The sequence below is a fragment of the Mizuhopecten yessoensis genome, unplaced genomic scaffold (assembly GCF_002113885.1).
Source record: "Mizuhopecten yessoensis strain PY_sf001 unplaced genomic scaffold, ASM211388v2 scaffold4783, whole genome shotgun sequence".
Lineage (NCBI taxonomy): Eukaryota > Metazoa > Mollusca > Bivalvia > Pectinida > Pectinidae > Mizuhopecten > Mizuhopecten yessoensis.
Genome location: NW_018405719.1, coordinates 278,152 through 304,570, shown reverse-complemented (window position 1 = coordinate 304,570; position 26,419 = coordinate 278,152). Strand labels below are relative to the sequence as shown.

General features: G+C 39.0%; 1 protein-coding gene across 4 annotated transcripts in view; it reads left to right on the top strand.

The window, feature by feature from the left end:
* LOC110449677 (ETS-related transcription factor Elf-4-like) overlaps nt 1-26,419 on the top strand; it is a 169,405-nt gene that overhangs the window by 46,510 nt on the left and 96,476 nt on the right. Inside the window, exon 1 of one of the 4 annotated variants that reach the window (XM_021496691.1) lies at nt 4,243-4,365. The exons of 2 other annotated variants lie outside the window; for them this stretch is intronic. In XM_021496691.1, the coding sequence (XP_021352366.1) occupies nt 4,357-4,365 (9 nt within the window). In that variant the 5' untranslated portion in view covers nt 4,243-4,356. Of the gene's footprint in view, nt 1-4,242; nt 4,366-19,125; nt 19,231-26,419 lie in introns of those variants that run through there. One more of the 4 variants, XM_021496689.1, reaches the window with a different exon arrangement.

Genomic DNA, 26,419 nt, shown 5'->3' with positions numbered 1-26,419 from the left:
AACTTATGCTAGAGGTAAGGTTGTATGCTACCTGACAAATTATACCAGTAACTTATGCTAAAGTTAAGGTTGTATGCTCCCTTACAAATTATACCAGTAACTTATGCTAGAGTTAAGGTTGTATGCTACCTTACCTTCCACATTATACCTGTAATCTATACTAGAGTTTAGGTTGATCGCTACCTAACACAATATATCTGTAATTTATATTAGATTTAAGGTTATATGGTTAAACATTACATACGTCTTATAAATTAGGAAGCAGTTTTCATGATTAGTTTTTGTCTATTAATTTATGATACAGTGCTTGAGCAGTGCCAGACATCAATGCTTTTATTCTGGTGTATCCTTCAGTGTGGTTTCAATTAAATTAATGAATTCCTAATTACCAAGTCATTGTAAAGGTAATTTACAGGTATCTTAATTAGTGTGGCACTTTAGGGAAGGAGAGGCGTGTGTCTCAGTAAGGTAGCATGCATTACCTTGATCTTTCTAAGACAAATACTGGACAGGAATTATAATGTGACGCTCATTGGATGAATAGGTTGAGTTGTGTTTTGTATACATCAGGATACTTTGTAGTTGGTATGCTGTTGGACTAGGTGTGGATTAGGATACTTTGTAGTTGGTATGCTGTTGGACTAGGTGTGGATTAGGATACTTTTAGTTGGTATGCTGTTGGACTAGGTGTGGATTAGGATACTTATAGTTGGTATGCTGTTGGACTAGGTGTGGATTAGGATACTTATAGTTGGTATGCTGTTGGACTAGGTGTGGATTAGGATACTTATAGTTGGTATGCTGTTGGACTAGGTGTGGATTAGGATACTTATAGTTGGTATGCTGTTGGACTAGGTGTGGATTAGGATACTTATAGTTGGTATGCTGTTGGACTAGGTGTGGATTAGGATACTTTGTAGTTGGTATGCTGTTGGACTAGGTGTGGATTAGGATACTTATAGTTGGTATGCTGTTGGACTAGGTGTGGATTAGGATACTTATAGTTGGTATGCTGTTGGACTAGGTGTGGATTAGGATACTTTTAGTTGGTATGCTGTTGGACTAGGTGTGGATTAGGATACTTATAGTTGGTATGCTGTTGGACTAGGTGTGGATTAGGATACTTATAGTTGGTATGCTGTTGGACTAGGTGTGGATTAGGATACTTATAGTTGGTATGCTGTTGGACTAGGTGTGGATTAGGATACTTATAGTTGGTATGCTGTTGGACTAGGTGTGGATTAGGATACTTTGTAGTTGGTATGCTGTTGGACTAGGTGTGGATTAGGATACTTTGTAGTTGGTATGCTGTTGGACTAGGTGTGGATGATAGCTACTTAAGTCTACATATATACCAGACTAAGATAGGCAAAAAACACCTGTAAACAACCAGTCAACTGTCTTATTATGCCATAGACTGTCAAAAGTAATCATCTATCTTAAGTGACATTCTGTTGGAAGAAAATCATCACCTATCTTTAATAAACTTAACTTGTCTATAGTGACCTCCTGTATTAAGGACTGTGACTACAGTGACCCTACCAGCTCCCTGTCTATAGTGACCTCCTGTATAAAGGACTGTGACTACAGTGACCCTACCAGCTCCCTGTCTATAGTGACCTCCTGTATAAAGGACTGTGACTACAGTGACCCTACCAGCTCCCTGTCTATAGTGACCTCCTGTATAAAGGACTGTGACTACAGTGACCCTACCAGCTCCCTGTCTATAGTGACCTCCTGTATAAAGGACTGTGACTACAGTGACCCTACCAGCTCCCTGTCTATAGTGACCTCCTGTATAAAGGACTGTGACTACAGTGACCCTACCAGCTCCCTGTCTATAGTGACCTCCTGTATAAAGGACTGTGACTACAGTGACCCTACCAGCTCCCTGTCTATAGTGACCTCCTGTATAAAGGACTGTGACTACAGTGACCCTACCAGCTCCCTGTCTATAGTGACCTCCTGTATAAAGGACTGTGACTACAGTGACCCTACCAGCTCCCTGTCTATAGTGACCTCCTGTATAAAGGACTGTGACTACAGTGACCCTACCAGCTCCCTGTCTATAGTGACCTCCTGTATAAAGGACTGTGACTACAGTGACCCTACCAGCTCCCTGTCTATAGTGACCTCCTGTATAAAGGACTGTGACTACAGTGACCCTACCAGCTCCCTGTCTATAGTGACCTCCTGTATAAAGGACTGTGACTACAGTGACCCTACCAGCTCCCTGTCTATAGTGACCTCCTGTATAAAGGACTGTGACTACAGTGACCCTACCAGCTCCCTGTCTATAGTGACCTCCTGTATAAAGGACTGTGACTACAGTGACCCTACCAGCTCCCTGTCTATAGTGACCTCCTGTATAAAGGACTGTGACTACAGTGACCCTACCAGCTCCCTGTCTATAGTGACCTCCTGTATAAAGGACTGTGACTACAGTGACCCTACCAGCTCCCTGTCTATAGTGACCTCCTGTATAAAGGACTGTGACTACAGTGACCCTACCAGCTCCCTGTCTATAGTGACCTCCTGTATAAAGGACTGTGACTACAGTGACCCTACCAGCTCCCTGTCTATAGTGACCTCCTGTATAAAGGACTGTGACTACAGTGACCCTACCAGCTCCCTGTCTATAGTGACCTCCTGTATAAAGGACTGTGACTACAGTGACCCTACCAGCTCCCTGTCTATAGTGACCTCCTGTATAAAGGACTGTGACTACAGTGACCCTACCAGCTCCCTGTCTATAGTGACCTCCTGTATAAAGGACTGTGACTACAGTGACCCTACCAGCTCCCTGTCTATAGTGACCTCCTGTATAAAGGACTGTGACTACAGTGACCCTACCAGCTCCCTGTCTATAGTGACCTCCTGTATAAAGGACTGTGACTACAGTGACCCTACCAGCTCCCTGTCTATAGTGACCTCCTGTATAAAGGACTGTGACTACAGTGACCCTACCAGCTCCCTGTCTATAGTGACCTCCTGTATAAAGGACTGTGACTACAGTGACCCTACCAGCTCCCTGTCTATAGTGACCTCCTGTATAAAGGACTGTGACTACAGTGACCCTACCAGCTCCCTGTCTATAGTGACCTCCTGTATAAAGGACTGTGACTACAGTGACCCTACCAGCTCCCTGTCTATAGTGACCTCCTGTATAAAGGACTGTGACTACAGTGACCCTACCAGCTCCCTGTCTATAGTGACCTCCTGTATAAAGGACTGTGACTACAGTGACCCTACCAGCTCCCTGTCTATAGTGGCCACTCTAGTATGCCCCCATGAAGTCACCATGTCTCATTGTTATAGTAATATTATATAATGACCACTGTACTTTGACCAATATAACTCTATATACTATACCCATAAAGGAAATGATACACTGACCAAAGTTATTTATTATTGACCTACCTCAGTCCCTTTAATTAGATGTACCCTATACCATCCTTAAACAGTTAAAAGTACTGACCATCCTTAATGATTCTAAACAGTTAAAGGTACTGACCATCCCTAATGATTCTGTCATCAAATGCCCACTTGTAAAAATGACCAGTATCCACTCATACAGCGTAATGATCTTACCACTAAATATTGCCAATTGATTTAAGATGATCATATTTGGTCAATGAGCTATCAGACCTCATCCCTGTCATGTAGTGTATACGATTTGGCCCCAGATTAAACTCCTGGTAAGCTTACAACATTATACTGTTCAATGGTCAAATATGATATTTTAACTTACTTTTCCAGGTTTGTATTAAAATCTTACATTTTAAGAAATTAAGTATGTGCTATGTGTTTAGAGATGAAAACCTAGAACGGATTGGTGTGTTAATCCTTATAGAATACTGTATACCTGTATTGAACTTGAGAAAGGCTTTTTGACAAGTTGTCAAGATGACTATACTTGCTACAAGTTCAAGGTCTGCAGGCAGGTATTGGACAGGTATCAGTACATTGACAGGTTGACAAGTCACCAGAACACCTAGGTATGACAAATGCTCAATGAACAGGCGGAGTAATATCCCCTGACCAGAGTTGTGGAAAGATTTAGCCCAGGGTGAAATTTCTGTGTGGGTCATGTAAGTGTAGAGCGAAGTATTTTCCCTGTCACATATACAGTGTAGAAGTCATACATATACGTCAATCCTTACTCATAGGCCCACAGACAGGTACACACATACGTCACACACATACAAATATTTACACGGTAGTTCATCACGCGTGACAGAGTGACAGTATGTGAGGACCATTCGATAAGAAGTAACAATCCGAGAGTCCCACTTGTATGATTTTGATAATTTAACTGGATTTATTTTTACCTTACTTGGAAACCTGGATTAATATATGCTCAAGGTAAGAGTTGGTTACATGTATGCACTATAAGTGTTCTGCGAGCATTCCCTGGCATGGTATATTTTTAGCTTGCATGTAAACAAATAATTGGGATTCCCCTTGTTTGATGACAGAACTAACTGTTAACATAGAAGTGATCTCTGGATTCTACAGGTAAATTAGCTGACCCACAGTCACGGTGTGTTAAATCTCTAAAGGCAGGACATCTAATAAAAACAGGATTAGGGATGAGACTAGGCAAAATATATATACAAAAGGATGTCATACTTGTCTAGTATTACATATCTAGTGGAACTGGCCCTGGTCAATCACCAGTGTCTCTAGCATTATGTTACATATATAGTAGAACTGGCCTGGGTCAATCACCAGTGTCTCTAGCATTATGTTACATGTCTAGTGGAACTGGCCCTGGTCAATCACCAGTGTCTCTAGCATTATGTTACATATATAGTAGAACTGGCCTGTGTCAATCACCAGTGTCTCTAGTATTATGATACATATCTACTAGAACTGGCCTGGGTCAATCACCAGTGTCTCTAGCATTATGTTACATATATAGTAGAACTGGCCTGGGTCAATCACCAGTGTCTCTAGAATTATGATACATATCTAGTAGAACTGGCCCTGGTCAATCTCCAGCGTCTCTAGTATTATGATACATATCTAGTAGAACTGGCCTGGTTCAATCACCAGTGTCTCTAGTATTATGATACATATCTACTAGAACTGGCCTGGGTCAATCACCAGTGTCTCTAGCATTATGTTACATATATAGTAGAACTGGCCTGGGTCAATCACCAGTGTCTCGAGTATTATGATACATATCTAGTAGAACTGGCCTGGGTACTTGTCTAGTATTACATATCTAGTGGAACTGGCCCCGGTCAATCACCAGTGTCTCTAGCATTATGTTACATATATAGTAGAACTGGCCTGGGTCAATCACCAGTGTCTGTAGTATTATGATACATATCTAGTAGAACTGGCCCTGGTCAATCACAAGCGTCTCTAGTATTATGATACATATCTAGTAGAACTGGCCCTGGTCAATCACCAGTGTCTCTAGTATTATGTTACATATCTAGTAGAACTGGCCTGGGTCAATCACCAGTGTCTGTAGTATTATGATACATATATAGTAGAACTGGCCCTGGTCAATCACCAGTGTCTCTAGCATTATGATACATATCTAGTAGAACTGGCCCTGGTCAATCACAAGCGTCTCTAGTATTATGATACATATCTAGTAGAACTGGCCTGGTTCAATCACCAGTGTCTCTAGTATTATGATACATATATAGTAGAACTGGCCTGGGTCAATCACCAGGGTCTCTAGTATTATGATACATATCTAGTAGAACTAGCCCTGGTCAATCACCAGTGTCTCTAGTATTATGTTACATATCTAGTAGAACTGGCCTGGGTCAATCACTAGTGTCTCTAGTATTATGATACATATCTAGTAGACCTGGCCCTGGTCAATCACCAGTGTCTCTAGTATTATGATACATATCTACTAGAACTGGCCTGGGTCAATCACCAGTGTCTCTAGCATTATGTTACATATATAGTAGAACTGGCCTGTGTCAATCACCAGTGTCTCTAGTATTATGATACATATCTAGGAGAACTGGCCCTGGTCAATCACCAGCGGCTCGAGTATTATGATACATATCTAGTAGAACTGGCCTGGTTCAATCACCAGTGTCTCTAGTATTATGATACATATCTAGGAGAACTGGCCCTGGTCAATCACCAGCGGCTCGAGTATTATGATACATATCTAGTAGAACTGGCCTGGGTCAATCACCAGTGTCTCGAGTATTATGATACATATCTAGTAGAACTGGCCTGGGTCAATCACTAGTGTCTCTAGTATTATGATACATATCTAGTAGACCTGGCCCTGGTCAATCACCAGTGTCTCTAGTATTATGTTACATATCTAGTAGAACTGGCCTGGGTCAATCACCAGTGTCTGTAGTATTATGATACATATATAGTAGAACTGGCCCTGGTCAATCACCAGTGTCTGTAGTATTATGATACATATCTAGTAGAACTGGCCTGGGTCAATCACTAGCGTCCAGCTACAGCTCAATTTGGTTGGACCGTTCAGAGAATTCGGAGGTCCTGGGTTTGAATCTTGGTCTGGCTCTACATTTCTGTTCTCCTGTTACATGTGGCACACAACTAAATATACCAATGGTAGTAAGTGTAGGCTTTTGTAGTTATAACTGGACTGGGCCGATCGCCGACGACCAGGAATGTAGTTAGAACTGGACTGGGCCGATCGCCGACTTCCAGGTAGCTGTATTCTTTAGAGCATCTGTCTCGAGTTTGGAGGTCCAGGGTTTGAAACCTGGTCATTGTATTTTCCTTTCTTGGTACACATCTATTGACATGTGTTATACCATGAAGCATGAAGCTCCGTTGTTGTCCAGAAGATTGTAAGAAGAATAAAGAATGTCTCCAACATTTACTCATGTAAAGGGATTATTTGTTGACAAATTTTGGAGGTATCTGGTGTTTATCTGTACACAAGGAGGTATACCTACAACGTATGTCTACCTGAAGGCCTGGTGGAGCTACGACAATGGTTACCTAGTCACGATGTGCAGTCAGATGTGCAACCCAAGAAGGGGTTAAGGTAGCACTCCTGTAAACAAATTTGTCATTATTTTTTTTGCTTATCTGGGAAGTTAAAAAAAAACCCAAAGTAGTTTAAGTATGACCAATCATGTGATCAAAATTTTATTGGTTTAATGCATGCAAGATATTCAGCACTTGTACAAATAACTGACAGATTTAACCGTAAACATATATGACTACTAATCGATTTTGCTGTGTCAGCAAACTGAAAGGACTATATATGTCTTCTATCAGACAAGTGTTTAACAACTTTGCTAGTGATGATTTTATTGGTTTAATAAATTTTGGATAAAAGTGGACATGAAGTTTGAGCTGACATATAGTGAACCTGTCCACAAAGACCCCTCAATGGAAAAAAATACCTGTTTGTTATGACCACTCAATGGAAAAGATACCTGTTTATTAAACCCCCCATTGGAAAAAGATACCTGTTTATAAAGACCACTCAATGGAAATGAACCTGTCTATTAAGACCACTCAATGGAAAAAATATACCTGTTTATAAAGACCACTCAAGGGAAATGAACCTGGCTATTAAGACCACTCAATGGAAATGCAACCTGTTTATTAAACCCCCAAATAGAAAAATACCTGTTTATTAAGACCACTCAATGGAAAAACAACCTGTTTTAAAGGGGAAAAAACAAGCTGCCGCTAAAGACTACCTGTCAGTAAAGACCACTCAACAGAAAAATAACCTGTTTATAAGGATCAGCCGAGGAAGAGTTTAACAGTCTAGCAGTCAAACCTGCTTGAGACACCAGCTGTATAGAGACCATCTCTATAAAGAGACAAACTTTATCACTCTACTTTGTAATGATCGTTCAATAAGACACCATTCCTTGGGCAGGGCCGTTTTCGTTTAAACGGTTTAACCGGTTCAACCAGTTGGACCATAGTCGGACCTAGTAATCTGATGCTGCTTTCAGGCAAGCCTTGAAAAAGCATTGCAAGGCCTGTATATGTTACATTAACAGCAGACGTACTGGTTGTTCCACATAAACAAACAGGCCCCTGGTCCCTGAATCACAGGTTTGACTGTAACAGATATATAGAATAAGACAACCAGGCACCTGGTCCCTGAATCACAGGTTTGACTGTAACAGATATATAGAATAAGACAACCAGGCACCTGGTCCCTGAATCACAGGTTTGACTGTAACAGATATATATAAAAAGACAAACAGGCCCCTGGTCCCTGAATCACAGGTTAGACTGTAACAGATATATATAATAAGACAAACCGGCCCCTGGTCTCTGAATCACAGGTTTGACTGTAACAGATATATATAAAAAGACAAACAGGCCCCTGGTCCCTGAATCACAGGTTAGACTGTAACAGATATATATAATAAGACAAACCGGCCCCTGGTCTCTGAATCACAGGTTTGACTGTAACAGATATACATAATAAGCCGAACAGGCCCCTGGTCTCTGAATCACAGGTTTGACTGTAATAGATATATATAATAAGACAAACAGGCCCCTGGTCCCTGACTCACAGGTTTGACTGTAACAGATATATATAATAAGACGAACAGGCCCCTGGTCTCTGAATCACGGGTTTGACTGTAACAGATATATATAATAAGACAAACAGGCCCCTGGTCTCTGAATCACAGGTTTGACTGTAACAGATATATATAATAAGACGAACAGGCCCCTGGTCTCTGAATCACAGGATTGACTGTAACAGATATATATAATAAGACAAACAGGCCCCTGGTCCCTGACTCACAGGTTTGACTGTAACAGATATATATAATAAGACAAACAGGCCCCTGGTTCCTGAATCACAGGTTTGACTGTAACAGATATATATATAATAAGACAAACAGGCGCCTGGTCCCTGAATCACAGGTTTGACTGTAACAGCTGATATATATGATAAGACAAACAGGCCCCTGGTCCCCGAATCACAGGTTTGACTGTAACAGATATATCTAATAAGACAAACAGGCCCCTGGTCCCTGAATCACAGGTTAGACTGTAACAGATATATATAATAAGACAAACCGGCCCCTGGTCTCTGAATCACAGGTTTGACTGTAACAGATATATATATAAAAAGACAAACAGGCCCCTGGTCCCTGAATCACAGGTTAGACTGTAACAGATATATATAATAAGACAAACCGGCCCCTGGTCTCTGAATCACAGGTTTGACTGTAACAGATATATATAAAAAGACAAACAGGCCCCTGGTCCCTGAATCACAGGTTTGACTGTAACAAATATATATAATAAGACAAACAGGCCCCTGGTCCCTAAATCACAGGTTTGACTGTAACAGATATACATAATAAGACGAACAGGCCCCTGGTCTCTGAATCACAGGATTGACTGTAACAGATATATATAATAAGACAAACAGGCCCCTGGTTCCTGAATCACAGGTTTGACTGTAACAGATATATATAATAAGATAAACAGGCCCCTGGTCCCTGAATCACAGGTTTGACTGTAACAGATATACATAATAAGACGAACAGGCCCCTGGTCTCTGAATCACAGGTTTGACTGTAACAGATATATATAATAAGACAAACAGGCCCCTGGTCACTGAATCACAGGTTTGACTGTAACAGATATATATAATAAAACAAACAGGCCCCTGGTCCCTGAATCACAGGTTTGACTGTAACAGCTGATATATATGATAAGACAAACAGGCCCCTGGTCCCTGAATCACAGGTTTGACTGTAACAGATATATAAAATAAAAAGAACCACTGAAGAATTGATAAGCTGATAATTATAATCACACAGAAGGTAGTCTCTTAAGGCAAATTGGACCACCTTGTGTCCACATGAGTCGGTATATTTGACATTCAGTCTCACCTGTGTGAGGTATCAGATGGATGTGTGTAAGCTTCAGTGATTAATTACAAGATGACACACACACACACACACACACACACACACACTGTATGTATACATGAATAGCTGGCTTGCATTTAGCACAAGGTCACCGATCCTACAGTAACCACCAATATGTACAAATTAGCATTATTACATTCTGTAATTTCTAGATACATGTACAGGCTATTTTCTAAATGCATGTAAAATGATATCTAATCACAGATATTAACCTGGTACCTATTATATCAGTGATGGAAAAGACAGTTATTGCAAACAGCTGACAGACATTAAAACACAGTCACATCTAGTGACACAGAGACGTATATACTGGCTTTATATGTCTCTGAGTGACAGGAAAATCTTGATGTCCTACTTGAAAAAAAATGCTACAAAAATTGTACTGTTTCAGATACCTAGGGTATTTGTACTGTTATAGATGCCTAGAGTATTTGTACTGTTTTAGATGCCTAGGGTATTTGTACTGTTTTAGATGCCTAGGGTATTTGTACTGTTTTAGATGCCAAGGCTATTTGTACTGTTTTAGATGCCTAGGGTATTTGTACTGTTTTAGATGCCTAGGCTATTTGTACTGTTTTAGATGCCTATGCTATTTGTACTGTTGTAGATGCTTAGGGTATTTGTACTGTTTTAGATGCCTAGGGTATTTGTACTGTTTTAGATGCCTAGGCTATTTATACTGTTGTAGATGCCTAGGCTATTTGTACTGTTGTGGATGCCTAGGCTATTTGTACTGTTGTGGATGCCTAGGCTATTTGTACTGTTTTAGATGCCTAGGCTATTTGTACTGTTGTAGAAGCCTAGGCTATTTGTTCTGTTGTAGATGCCTAGGCTATTTGTACTGTTTTAGATGCCTAGGCTATTTGTACTGTTGTAGATACCTAGGGTATTTGTACTGTTGTAGATGCCTAGGCTATTTGTACTGTTTTAGATGCCTAGGCTATTTGGCAGGAGTAAGTGATTAGTCAGCAGTTATTTAATCTGGAAGTTACTTTAGATAACAGATTTGATACTGTTGACAGGTCAATATCTCATTTCGGAAGATTGATTCCATCTCTAGCCTGTCTGTATTTACCTATAAACTTGTCTGACATTGTTGTTGTATAGTACAGTAATGTTTTAACTCATTCACTCCTGAAGACACATTTGAACTCTTCCAAACCAAAGGCTGGAATAGTTTATTATGAAATTTCAGTGGTGAATGTTTCCTGTTCATTTCAGCTGAGGGCAATTATATGTCATGGCTGATGTTAGGTTAACATAATATTAATTATGTAGCAGACAGGTCCTAATGGACAAACTATAGAAAATCTGATCCCTTGATTTCTCCTAGTACAGACAGGAGTTATAATAATCCCCTGAAGATTATATGTCTGTGATCATGACCTACCATGAAAATCAATGACCAGGATTCAATACCCCTAGTTGCTGTAGCAAGACTTTCCAAAGAAAGAGTTTTTCCCCCAGCCTACACAAACTGCTATGGAGTGCTGCTAAATGAAAAAAATAGTACAAAATTTACAAACAATTTTTTAGATACAAGAAGTTCAGCACATATCACTACCCAACAGCCACAACTGGGACTGTCCCCCCTTTACTCCTATCAAGGAAACACAGCGAGGCCCATCCACAGCCCCCGAGCTGGTCCAGGCTGGATGTTGATATGACAACATTTTCTATTACATTCAGATAAAAAGTTGTTGCTGTTACACAGGTTCCTGAGAGTTTATTTGATATCGTGGATAACCATCTGGTGTTCAGCTGGAATAATGTGCTGTCTCTATCTTATACATGAGAGGTTTGGTCTGTGTGTATATCCAGATTATACAGTGTTTGCTTTAGACAGGTATTACAAAAATCAAGGTGCTTGCTTTACACAGGTATATAGAAATCGTGTTGGTACCAATGTATCTATATAATTATCTGTTTATGGTGATAAAGGCCGAGATAACAGAATTCTGTCAGAGATATTGATCATAATTATATAACAGACAAGGTGGCTAAACCCCTATAAACCAGCCCACCCGGTTAGGTAAGGACACGATTTCGTGTACCCATAGTTATTTATAGATTATTTACTCAGCGATAAATCAACGATTAATTTTATTGTTGCTGGACTGAAATATAACGTGATGATTGTGAGTCAGATTGGTGGTGCCTTGACTGATGTGCGTGTACTGGGTATCAAGTTCAGCCTGCACACTACTTTATAAACTCTCTTTTTTTTATATCAAGTACAAAGTTTGTTTTCCTGTGCATTTTAGAGATACTCACTGTAGTCTCATACAAAGGGCTGTGTCTCTTTACACTGTAGACCAGGTATTTAACACAGCCAGATTAATGGAAGCTATTTAAACTGTTAATCAGAGTTAATTATAAAGTTAATTTCAGTACAGAAACAGTCCCAGTTCCTTTCAGGTAAATTTTATTTTATGTTTTTGTTTGGTTAGTTAGTTCACTTAAAATGGTAATACTATATTGATTAAAACAATGCAAACATATGAACAGTCCTATATCCTAGCCTTAGTTAACAAGAGGACTGTCCTATCCTAGCCTTAGTTAACAAGAGGACTGTCCTATCCTAGCCTTAGTTAACAAGAGGACTGTCCTATCCTGGCCTTAGTTAACAAGAGGACAGTCCTATCCTAGCCTAAGTTAACAAGAAGACTTTCCTAACCTAGCCTTAGTTAACAAGAGGACAGTCCTATCCTAGCCTTAGTTAACAACAGGACTGTCCTATCCTAGCCTTAGTTAACAAGAAAACTGTCCTATCCTATCCTTAATTAACAAGAGGACTGTCCTATCCTAGCCTTAATTAACAAGAGGACAGTCCTTAATCCTAGCCTTAGTTAACAAGATGACTGTCCTAACCTAGCCTTAGTTAACAAGAGGACTGTCCTATCCTAGCCTTAGCTAACAAAAAGACAGTCCTATCCTAGCCTTAGTTAACAAGAAGACTGTCCTATCCTATCCTTAATAAACAAGAGGACAGTCCTTAATCCTATCCTCAGTTAACAAGAGGACAGTCCTATCCTAGCCTAAGTTAACAAGAAGACTGTCCTAACCTAGCCTTAGTTAACAAGAGGACAGTCCTATCCTGGCCTTAGTTAACAACAGGACTGTCCTATCCTAGCCTTAGTTAACAAGAGGACTGTCCTAACCTAGCCTTAGTTAACAACAGGACTGTCCTATCCTAGCCTTAGTTAACAAGAAGACTGTCCTATCCTATCCTTAATTAACAAGAGGACTGTCCTATCCTAGCCTTAATTAACAAGAGGACAGTCCTTAATCCTAGCCTTAGTTAACAAGAGGACAGTCCTATCCTAGCCTCAGTTAACAATATGCAGACATAGTATGGGATAATTGCACTCAACAATCTAAAGAACTTCTAGAATCTATTCAATTAGAAGCAGCCAGAATCGTTACTGGACTTCGATCTGGAACATCTCATAATAAACTTTATAATGAACTTGGTTGGGAAACTCTGTCAACAAGAAGAAATAAACACAAACACATAATGATGTATAAAATAATGCATGGGCTGTCACTTCAATACTTACAAGATGTCTTAAATCCTTTCATTAACAATCAAAACAATAATCCCTATTTCCTCAGACAAACAAGACTGTTTAATCCGCCAATATGCAGATCTAACAGTTATTTTGACAGTTTCCTCCCTCTAATGTGCCGCACAACTAACACTACTGATAATGATCTCCTAAACTCCCCATCTCGTGCAACCTTTAAACACAAACTGAATAAAGATATTATTATCGATAATGAATCAACCTTAATTTTTAAAACTGAAGGTGGTAGACGGGCCAATATAATTATTCTTGTCAACTTAGAAACTTCTGTAGCAATTTAAATTTTGATTTATTCAATGACCATTTAACTGACTGTCCCTCTTGTGCTCCAGCTCTTTTGAATATGAAACAGTTTTCCATTATTTTCTTGAATGTCCATTGTATAATGATCTGACTTACTTTATTTACTTCTGTTGATAATTATGGAAATCATAACCATATTGATACAAACATTTTTCTACAAGGCTGTCCTGATTGTGATGGACTAACAAACAGACAGTTACTCAATGATGTACAATTATTTATTGGTAAATCGAGGCGTTTTAATCTCTATACGATCTAACCAGCCATGACCTTATACTTTATACTTTTATACTTTACTATTCCTATTTCAATTATTCTCCACAAATAAGTAACTTTACCTACTTTTCTATAAATGGTATTCTTCTATGGACATAGGAGTTTTAAGTTGCGCATGTTTGTTTGTTGTTGTTTGTTGTAAGATTTGTTCAATCTGTCTTGTTTTACAGTTTCCATCTTATACATTGAATTACACATAGACTAGCTCTCTGTTTTCATATAAAACTATAATAACTTAACAGTTTTGGCGACTGTGACCTGTGCATATATTTGCACATGGACTTTTGGTCAATGTCTGCCAATACCTGTGTGATTTGATAGCTATATAGCTTATATACAATTGTAAAATGTTATAAAAATAATAATACCTGTGGAAGTGTTTTGTGTGTGATGTGAGAAGTGAATGTATTTGTATTTCAGTTATGTTAATTAAGAAGGAGTTACATCCCTTTAATTTTTTTTTGTTTATAATTTTCATTTCAAAATTGATGTATTAATTAAATCAAATAAAAATAATAGAATCCGTTTATTTAGCCACCGCTGGAGAGAATTTATATAGGCTTTGCCTGTTATTCCATGCAATTGACTTGTATCAACTTTGTCAATAAAATTTGTTGAAATGAAATGAAAGAGGACAGTCCTATCCTAGCCTTAGTTAACAAGAGGACTGTCCTATCCTAGTCTTAATTAACAAGAGGACAGTCCTTAATCCTAGCCTTAGTTAACAAGAGGACAGTCCTATCCTAGTCTTAGTTAACAAGAGGACTGTCCTATCCTAGCCTTAGTTAACAAGAGGACAGTCCTATCCTAGCCTTAGTTAACAAGAGGACTGTCCTATCTTAGCCTTAGTTAACAAGAGGACTGTCCTATCCTAGCCTTAGTTAACAAGAGGACAGTCCTATCCTAGCCCTAGTTAACTAGAGGACTGTCCTATCCTAGCCTTAGTTAACAAGAGGACTGTCCTATCCTAGCCTTAGTTAACAAGAGGACTTTCCTATGGTCACAAGAAACAGTGGCCGCTCTAGACAGGTTTACTGACAGGGTACATGATCACAGGACAGTGGTCACTTTAGACAGGTTTACTACCAGGGTACATGTTCACAGGACAGTGGTCACTCTTAGACAGGTTTACTGATAGGATACATGTTCACAGGACAGTGGTCATTCTAGACAGGTTTACTGACAGGGTACATATTCACAGGACAGTGGTCACTCTAAACAGGCTTACTGACAGGGTACATGTTCACAGGACAGTGGTCACTCTTAGGTTTACTAACAGGATACATGTTCACAGGACAGTGGTCACTCTAGACAGGTTTACTGACAAGGTACATGTTCACATGTCAGTGGTCACTCTAAACAGGTTTACTGACAGGGTACATGTTCACAGGACAGTGGTCACTCTAGACAGGTTTAGTGACAGGTCACATCTTCACAGGACAGTGGTCACTCTTGGACAGGTTTACTGACAGGATACACGTTCACAGGACAGTGGTCACTCTAGACAGGTTTACTGACAGGGTACATGTTCACATGTCAGTGGTCATTCTAAACAGGTTTACTGACAGGGTACATGTTCACAGGACAGTGGTCACTCTAGACAGGTTTACTGACAGGTCACATGTTCACAGGTCAGTGGTCACTCTTAGACAGGTTTACTGACAGGATACATGTTCACAGGACAGTGGTCACTCTAAACAAGGTTACTGACAGGATACATGTTCACAGGACAGTGGTCACTCTTAGACAGGTTTACTAACATGATACATGTTCACAGGACAGTGGTCACTCTTAGACAGGTTTACTGACATGATACATGATCACATGATTGGCCATTCTAGACAGGTTTACTGACAGGGTACATGTTCACAGGATAGTGGTCCTTGTTCCACTATATATAGTGATCCTGCTGCAATAGACACCTTCTTCTGAACAGAACACCCTTTGTCTTTTTTATCAATGGTTTCTGGAGAGGACTTTTGATCTGTACAGATGAGGACATCTATTGGCTTTGTAATTAGCAGATTAAGCTTTCGTAGTACATACTGACTCTTTTGTAATACAGACTGACTCTCTACTAAACTGGAAGTACCTGTAAACCTACACCAGTGATGTAACAATAATAATATTGGTGTTTAGAAATAATTCTCAGTGATGCCATATACTAACACAGGTGTACAATAGAACCTGGAACCTGAAGGTTGTTGGCAGATCTCGTACACATTACCCAGTACAAGTAAAGCACATATATTGACTTAGACTCACGGGGATAACAGTTTTACATGTGGCCTCAGACCACAATTAATTCTACGATATGTTACTACCAAAGGAAAAAAAATAATATATATTTTAAAACTTTGCACAGGGTCTGGTTCCTATTTCATATTGTAGATCTATTCAAACTGAACGTACAGTGAGCTGGAAAGTACCTCATGACCGGCATTTAGAAAAGAAAATTTTATTTGAATGTCACTACCCTGCATGTATAGGGGAAAATACCAAAAATCAAAAAATATCACTACTCAAGCCTCATCACTCATTGTGTTCTGCTGCCAATACAAACTTGGAAACTGTGTCAAACAAACTTTAGTCACTAGAATAGATATTGTTGAACAATTCTATGTGAAAAAACTGTACATATCTGTCATAGATCAGACAGGAAAAATTATTTAGTAACCCACCTGAAATGTCCTTATGCACTACATTCTTGTACAACGACCCGGAAGTGTTATTGTGGTCTGAGGCCATGTACACAGATATTAACAATCCTGTATAAGGGGCACTTGGTCAGTTCCTATCTACTGCAGACAGATAAAATAGTACAATAGTCAATTTGGTATTGCCAGAAATCTTTTCAGTTGAGTACCAGCTTATATATACATTTGTATGTAAATGCCCTAAGTATACTGTAATTCTGACTACATTGGCTTTATACAATGTATCACCCAATACACACATTTGTATGTAAATGCCCTAAGTATACTGTAATTCTGACTACATTGGTTTTATACAATGTATCACCCAATACACACATTTGTATGTAAATGCCCCAAGTATACTGTAATTCTGACTACATTGGTTTTATACAATGTATCACCCAATACACCAATACAATTTCAAACCTACGGTTCGTGATAAACCTAGGCTTGGTAGGGGTGAGGTTGGTTTCAGAGTAAAATACCAGGGGTTTGACTTTAGAAAAGAGAAGTAAGATGAATAATACCAGATCTGTGGATACATCCTGAACTTAGCTCTGACAGGGAGGGTTTCTGTGTCAATTAAAATTCCATCTCAGGGAGGGTTTCTGTGTCAATTAAAATTCCATCTCGGGGAGGGTTTCTGTGTCAATTAACAATCCATCTGCAGTAATTGAACATTTGTAAAGCTTAGTTACTTTAGTTATCAGAAAAGACATTAAAGAGGACTCCAATAGAAATAGGCCATGTTTAAATTACCCTGACTTCTCATAACACACACACCATAAAAATCATGGGCTATATAAGTGAGAAAAAAAGTCCAAATCAATTATTTATTAAAAGGACTACATAGATACTTTAGATGTTGTTTTATTTGTCAATGTGTACAAGTCCAAATCCTTGGAGTAAACACAAAAACTATATACCTAATATAGCGTTTAAAATAAATCAGCACCCATAATTCAATATTCTCTTTGACAATTCAAAATTGACGAGTTTTATATGGAAGGATGCACATCTATATATAGCCTGTGTTGATGTCATAATTCCTTGACAGAGGTGTTGTCAGGGGAAATACTGATTGTTCCCTCCAAAGGAGTAGCAGACACTGTTGAGAGTATGAACATTTTACATCTGTGTCTCTGTCTGCCTCTTTACACAAGATTTATTGATTTTGCTGAGATAAATATTTGATCAGCAATGATGTATTTCTCGCACACCCTCATTTCCTACAGTAGACAGACATTAGTTATCTCCCTTGGTTTGTCTGCAGCCTCATTTCAAAGATCATGTTGTACTGTTAATTAGTGAAATCGATGAAGTATCTAAACAACGGTTTTCTGTTCAAATGTTGAAACAATCTTTAAATGTTTGGAAAACATTTTGGTTTACCAGGTAACATAATTATTCTATTGCTTCATGTTTGCAGTAAACGTCAAAATAATATAGAAACTGAAAATGATGCTTCATGTTTACGTAAGCACTTTCAATTAAACCTAAGGTACATAAATGTAGGGAATTCTGTTTTTTTCCTGGTATAAAAAAAATGTGCCCAGAATTGAGATTTCACTGTGCAAGGGGTTTAATTAGTCTCCCACAAGGATCAACACAGACATGTTAACATACTCAACACGGAGTATCGGCTTCTAGTATCAACGTGATGAGCTGGCAACAAAGTCAACCCAGAATTGACTTGGGCTTCTGAAATGGCATTTGTAATCATTCAGGTATAAATTGTAGCCATTTTAATTTCTCTTTCTGTTACAAGCCATCAGTGAAGCTTCCCAAACTTCCCATGTAAGGATGTATTTAGTCAATCAGTGCAATAATGTTTTCATTAAGCCTCATTTTGGAATACATATTACCGGTACTGTGACCAATAACATTCCAGATTTTCAAATTGAGTACAGAATGGGCCAGACAAGCTAACGATGCGCCAGTCCTTATACAATAAAGGGTAGCACATATTATTTTTAGATGCAAGTCTATTAATAGAATGTAACTTGTGCAGTTAACAATTTTCCGATGTTACCATGACGACGATGAGACATTTTGATTATAGGCTGGTCATCACTGGACAGTGTAATCCAATCCAATTTATACCTAATTTATACATTGACCAGATGATAATAGCTCAACTCCCATAATGTACAGGTATATACACTAACCATAAACACTGTCACAATAGGTTAGTGCAGGATGTGACAGTCCCGATCAAAGGTCAGAGGTTAGTCGAGATTACAGGGTCATCACCATCAGAATTTACTCAGGATTAGAGTGACACACCCTTTATAGTGGTAATGCCCTTATATGTCACTGACACATCCTGTATGGACATTGGTCTGATGACATCCTAGGATCTGGGGTTAGTAAATACTTGGTACATATGACTTGCAACGGGATGCTATCTCACTTGTTAACATGTTTATGGTGTATACAAACAGCCGACAGTCACCAGACAGTGAACTGAAGGTATATATATCACTTATTTCTACACACAATATATATTACCTAGTGTAGAACTGAATGTCTAAACCACAAATAATAAGTTGTTTTCTCTGCTTAGTCATTATTTTGGGGAAAAGTTTTCATTTTAACATTTTGTTTTGTTTGAAAGAGACTTGGTTTATCAAGTCATTAAATCACAGTCCAGTCAGTTATTGCAGGATAATGAAGTAGTAAGAGTAATTCTGCTGAGCTGTATTTGACATGGGTTGGCTTATAACCTGGCAATGAGTTTAGTTTTAGATAAATACGGTAATACAAAAAAGTTTGCCTTGTGATTCTTAGAACTGGCCACGCGGTATGTTAGCTGGAGGAACATGTAAGGTTGAAATCCTGGGAGTGGTAAACTATTGTAGAACTGGCCAAGTGGTTATGTACATGTGTATAATTATACTATTACCTGGAGGAACATAATATGTAGGGTTGAAATCCTGGGAGTGGTAAACTATTGTTTTATTTACTTAGTATTTTATTACACTATTTGTATCTATCTAATGTTTTAGTACATCAGTTTACAATAAGATTATGTTTGGTATGATTAATTATTAGAGGCAGTGCTATTGACAAAGGCAGGCCCCCTCGGAAGAAACAACAACTACCTGTTGTAGTTATTATGTTACAAACCCCACACACAAACCATACACAAACCATACACAAACCCCATACACAAACCATACACAAACCCCATACGCAAACCATACACAAACCCTTGCCACATAACCACGCAACTTTGCCATACAAAATTGCAAAATGGTATTCCGGATATGCACTGTTATATCTGATGTATATAAACGGAATAATAGACATGGCCTGCTGCACGTACATATGACAGGTAATACAACCTCCTACCCAGGTAGGCCGTGCTATAAATAGACCATGTGCATCACATCAGGTATTATTCCTTGGTCAACCTCTTTCTCACATTACATAATTGTACTGTGTAAGAAATACCTGGCTGGTAATACAGGTGTGAAATCAATTTGCATAAAACATCAATGTTTTTTATGCATTCCAATATCGGGCCTTGCATGATCTTTTTGATGATGTAGCTAATACTTTTCCATGTGAGAAATGAAATCCTACATTCACCAAAAGTTCAAATAGATCTCGGGAATGTAAACACGACAGTTTCAGGTGGGCGGACCAGGTGAGTCTATACCTGATAGTCATTATCAGGTGTCATAGTCAAATACCTAAATAGGAGGCTCGTCAAGGATGTGATAACCCACCAAGCGGAAAGTTTTTAACGGCAAAAATGAAGTGAGATTTTTCAATAAAACTTAAGTAGCTATAATCTATCTGTTTGAAGCTCTTTGCAGCCTTTCCTGTATACTTCTGTATACCCTGTATACCCTGTATACCCTGTAACCTGTATACCCTGTATACCCTGTAACCTGTATACCCTGTAACCTGTATACCCTGTATACCCTGTAACCTGTATACCCTGTATACCCTGTAACCTGTATACCCTGTATACCCTGTAACCTGTATACCCTGTATACCCTGTAACCTGTATACCCTGTATACCCTGTAACCTGTATACCCTGTATACCCTGTAACCTGTATACCCTGTATACCCTGTAACCTGTATACCCTGTATACCCTGTAACCTGTATACCCTGTATACCCTGTAACCTGTATACCCTGTATACCCTGTAACCTGTATACCCTGTATACCCTGTAACCTGTATACCCTGTATACCCTGTAACCTGTATACCCTGTATACCCTGTAACCTGTATACCCTGTATACCCTGTAACCTGTATACCCTGTATACCCTGTAACCTGTATACCCTGTATACCCTGTAACCTGTATACCCTGTATACCCTGTAACCTGTATACCCTGTATACCCTGTAACCTGTATACCCTGTATACCCTGTAACCTGTATACCCTGTATACCCTGTAACCTGTATACCCTGTATACCCTGTAACCTGTATACCCTGTATACCCTGTAACCTGTATACCCTGTATACCCTGTAACCTGTATACCCTGTATACTTACCATGTGAAGTAAGCTCCTCTGTGGTATTTGAAGTAATATGAAAGAAGTAGGACTTCCTTGTGCTCTACGCTTGAAATGTTCATAAAAGTAATTCCTTGATTTTTTTTGTTTTTTTCCCCCAAGGAAAACAAATCCATCTGTGAATGAGATATAGATTGTGTGATCATGTTGTCAGCTTGATACAATACACTATGTGATAAATACACTATCTGATACAATACACTAGGTGATACAATACACTATCTGATACAATACACTATGTGATACAATACAGTATGTGATAACTATGTGATACAATACACTATCTGCTACAATACACTATGTGATACAATACACTATGTGATACAATACACTATCTGCTACAATACACTATCTGCTACAATACACTATCTGCTACAATACAGTATGTGATAACTATGTGATACAATACACTATGTGATACCTATGTGATACAATACACTATCTGCTACAATACACTATCTGATACAATACACTATGTGATACAATACACTATGTGATAACTATGTGATACAATACACTAGGTGATACAATACAGTAGGGCTTCACACCACATTTTCAGGAGTGAAAACAACACAGTGCCTCGATCGTGCTGCAAATAATTTCAATTAAATTGCAGTAGAGATTTGTTAATCGGTAATCACTGATAGAGTGTTAGCTAATTACTGCATTGTAATTTGTATTAACTGTGGTGTTGAGAAGTGTCAATAATTCCGCTGAAGCATGGCGATCCTACCTAGCCTATTGTCCGGGATCAGACGGTATGCCCTCCGGTCAACTTACCTGTAAAAATGTTACCTGTGTCCAGCTAGTGTTTGTCGCCAAATCAGCAGTCATGAGAACAAATTGCCGATTTTAATCATTTTAGGATAGGCAATTTTTTTTATTTTTTTTATCTTTAATCTATCATGTATGACCGACGACTCCAAACAAAACTATTTGAAGGGAGGTAATCCAATATGGCAGACCTGAAACTCTAGAACGATAAGCCAAGAATGACTTGTTCCTGCTTATAGTGCGCACCCCCTTTTTGACATGACAATATTTACCTAAAAAAGTGTGCACTATATGCGCAAATTTACAGTATATGATAGGGTGATATCAAGGTGTCTGTGGTAGTTCTTTATGTAAATCACAACTGTTCCTCATGGCCTGTTAAAGGTATGCTGCCTTAAATAAAACACAATCACTTAATGACCTGCAAGATTCTTTATTTCTCTTAAAGAATGCGTTTATGCGTATGTGTATATCCAGGTGTTGAGCAAAAATAAATGTATGTTTTTTTTGTGTTCAAAATTACGCATTTACACGATAGTTCAAGCAAATCAGATAATGGGCTGCAATTTACGCCATTATTCTTAACAGCTTTATTTAAAACCAAACGCCTATTATTTATGACTCACCTATAATTTACCTGTATCCTCAGGTATATTTTCCTTCTCACATGGGTGATCCCTTAACGATACCTGTACCACTTCCAAAAACTGCAACTGTGCATTTGAATTTTTTTCCAACTTTGCTAAAGTTTCGATAAATCATTCCTGAAAAGAAAATCATACCTAGCAGAATTTTAATAGAACAAATAATAAACAATAATATTCTGAGTGCAACATATTGTTAAATGCAGTGGGGCAGACCGTATTAAAAATCCTGGACCTCTGATCACCGTACATGTACTGTCAGCGTAACCCACGACAATCACGAGTTACCTCTGCACTACAGTTACGCATGTTATACATAAAAACAGTACGGGAAGGTGAAAAAAATGCATAATACATATGTACATGATACCACACAATGACGTATATTTCATGGCTCAAATTCTCTAATTATTTATGTGTAGAGAAGTGAATTTTATCTACATAATATTAAAATTTTGGGTTGAAATTCAAAATCAATAAGACATTCAAAATCAGTGATTTTGGCCAAACACCCATATAAAAACCTCTATACAGCTGGTATCCAGCCTGTACCAGCTATGTAGAATGGAGGGTGGAAGTGAGCGCCACCTGTATCCTTGTAGAGATGTACATTTACCTACACACATGTATATTTACAATACTGACCTCCACACTAGCTAGGTTACTATCAATATTTATAGCTTGTTAACCCCTCAATCTTGGGTTAATCTTGGAATTTATGATCGACACCTCAAGTTCACAATTGTACCAACTCGATCAATCGCTGTTCCAATCACTTTGGGGGTGATTTACCAACTCGGATCAATCGCTGTTCCAATCACTTTGGGGTGATTTACCAACTCGATCAATCGCTGTTCCAATCACTTTGGGGTGATTTCTCAGTGAGTACTGTCCAGAATTAACAGACCATACCTCATATAAAGGGACATGAAAAATGCAGTCAAATCTCATTTTCTTCATATAATTTTCTGTTTGTCGAACCTTTTTTAAAATACAGTCACTTTTTAGCTCACTTGCCCGAATATAATATTTGGCTGGTAGCTTCCTGGGATGGAGCAGACAAAGTATGCGAGTGAAATATTTGTAGTACAAGATAATGTTTAATGACAATATTTTGCTATGACTGCTCAAATGTTTAAGGTGAGCGATACAGGGCCTCTGGGCCTCTTGTTTAGGAGTGTTTCCTGGGGTATTCGATGAGAGTAATAAAATGAGATATGACTTATGTGAAATGTTGTTGAACATTCATTGAATAATCATCCAAAATCTGCTGTACGAGACTAATAGGCGGTCATTAGTCTATTTATAGCTGGTTTTATGATGTAAATCGATAATATTTTCAATACATTTTACTCTTCCAAATGTGATACATGTCCATGAATTAACTTGAAGTTTGTTAACCCGTACATGATACACAGATAAACATTATACACAGGGCCACATCTAAACAATACAATTATCTTTGTCTAGGACCTGCCCTTGGTCGATTGCCAGTGACCAGACAATTGGTCCTCCTAGTGTGGTGCAAAGTTTGAAAAGTACAGCCTCGTCTTATTCATTTTTCCTTTTCTGTTACATAATTCATGAGTACCACATAACCTTGTCTGCTTTATATGTATGATGTAATGGAATGGTGATTGTCATGAACGCTGAAAAGGTTTTAACAAAGATTATCAGCACCTCGGAAGCAAAGGGGGGGGGGGGGGGGGGGGGGGGGGGGGATTCCCTTCCAGACTAAGGGAGATAACTCTTGAGTGACAATTAAGAAGATTGTGATCCAGTAACTAGGAGGGTATTGTATTAAATAAATGTGAATTGTTATAAAGGTGGGACCCCATTACTTGGCCACTAGGGGGGTATTGTTATAAAGGTAGGATCCCATTACTTGGCCACTAGGAGGGTATTGTTATAAAGGTGGGACCCCATTACTTGGCCACTAGGAGGGTATTGTTATAAAGGTGGGACCCCATTACTTGGCCACTAGGAGGGTATTGTTATAAAGGTGGGACCCCATTACTTGGCCACTAGGAGGGTATTGTTATAAAGGTGGGACCCCATTACTTGGCCACTAGGAGGGTATTGTTATAAAGGTGGGACCCCATTACTTGGCCACTAGGAGGGTATTGTTATAAAGGTGGGACCCCATTACTTGGCCACTAGGAGGGTATTGTTATAAAGGTGGGACCCCATTACTTGGCCACTAGGAGGGTATTGTTATAAAGGTGGGACCCCATTACTTGGCCACTAGGAGGGTATTGTTATAAAGGTGGGACCCCATTACTTGGCCACTAGGAGGGTATTGTTATAAAGGTGGGACCCCATTACTTGGCCACTAGGAGGGTATTGTTATAAAGGTGGGACCCCATTACTTGGCCACTAGGAGGGTATTGTTATAAAGGTGGGACCCCATTACTTGGCCACTAGGAGGGTATTGTTATAAAGGTGGGACCCCATTACTTGGCCACTAGGAGGGTATTGTTATAAAGGTGGGACCCCATTACTTGGCCACTAGGAGGGTATTGTTATAAAGGTGGGACCCCATTACTTGGCCACTAGGAGGGTATTGTTATAAAGGTGGGACCCCATTACTTGGCCACTAGGGGGGTATTGTTATAAAGGTGGGACCCCATTACTTGGCCACTTGGAGGGTATTGTTATAAAGGTGGGACCCCATTACTTGGCCACCACTGATCTGTCCAACTTTATCCAACATGTTTTGGGAAATATTCTTGTTTTCTATCCCAAACTTTCTCTGATATAGCCATCTTAAATCCAGCCAATTGATTTGATTAGGGAATATGGCTGGAGGAGGAGACGGTTACCACGAATATCTGTCCTGTTACACCAGTTAATTGTGTGTAAATTAACATGTTCAGTGCATAAAGATGAGCAGATCAGTAAGCTGTTTATGGTAATTAGACGGTGTCATTCTGGTGCAACTACTGTATACCAACAGTCTGGATCAGTGAGGAAGGGAGGGGGTGGAAGTCAGGTGAAGGAGGGGGTAAAATAGGCTTGGATGTCAACTTTAGGGGGTGAAGTTATATAAAATTATATGGTTGTCATAAAGCTTTGTAGTAGAGGATGAATGGTCAATCCTTATAGTACAGTTGGTTGTATACAGTATAGCGGTACTGGTCTGGGTGGATCAACAGCAGGCAGGCAGCTGATATGGTTAGAGTGTCTGTCTGGAGTTTGGAGGGTCAAAGGTTAAATACAGGTCTGGCCATGCATCTTTCCTCTCTTGCTACATTTGGCACTCAATGCAATGTGTGTCTTCAGGTTAAAATCATTTGTTAAAAGAGTGAGTAATGAAGTGGAACTGGACTGGGTTCATTGCCGCCGCCGCCCAGATAGAGCCTCGAGAGTGTGGAGGGTTCTGGGTTTGAATCCTAGTCTGGCAATCCTTATTACCTCTCCTGTTACATAGGGTATGAATGGTGTCAGATAAAGGATTTAAATGAAGATCTTTATCATAATATTTAATATACATTTAATCTTAACCATGGTACTGTACTTCATAAGTTTGTTGATATACCACTTGATTGAATCCTATCACAATACAGGTTATTTACCTCAGAATCATATCACAATACAGGTTATTTACCTCAGAATCCTATCACAATACAGGTTATTTACCTCAGAATCCTATCACAATACAGGTTATTTACCTCAGAATCCTATCACAATACAGGTTATTTACCTCAGAAT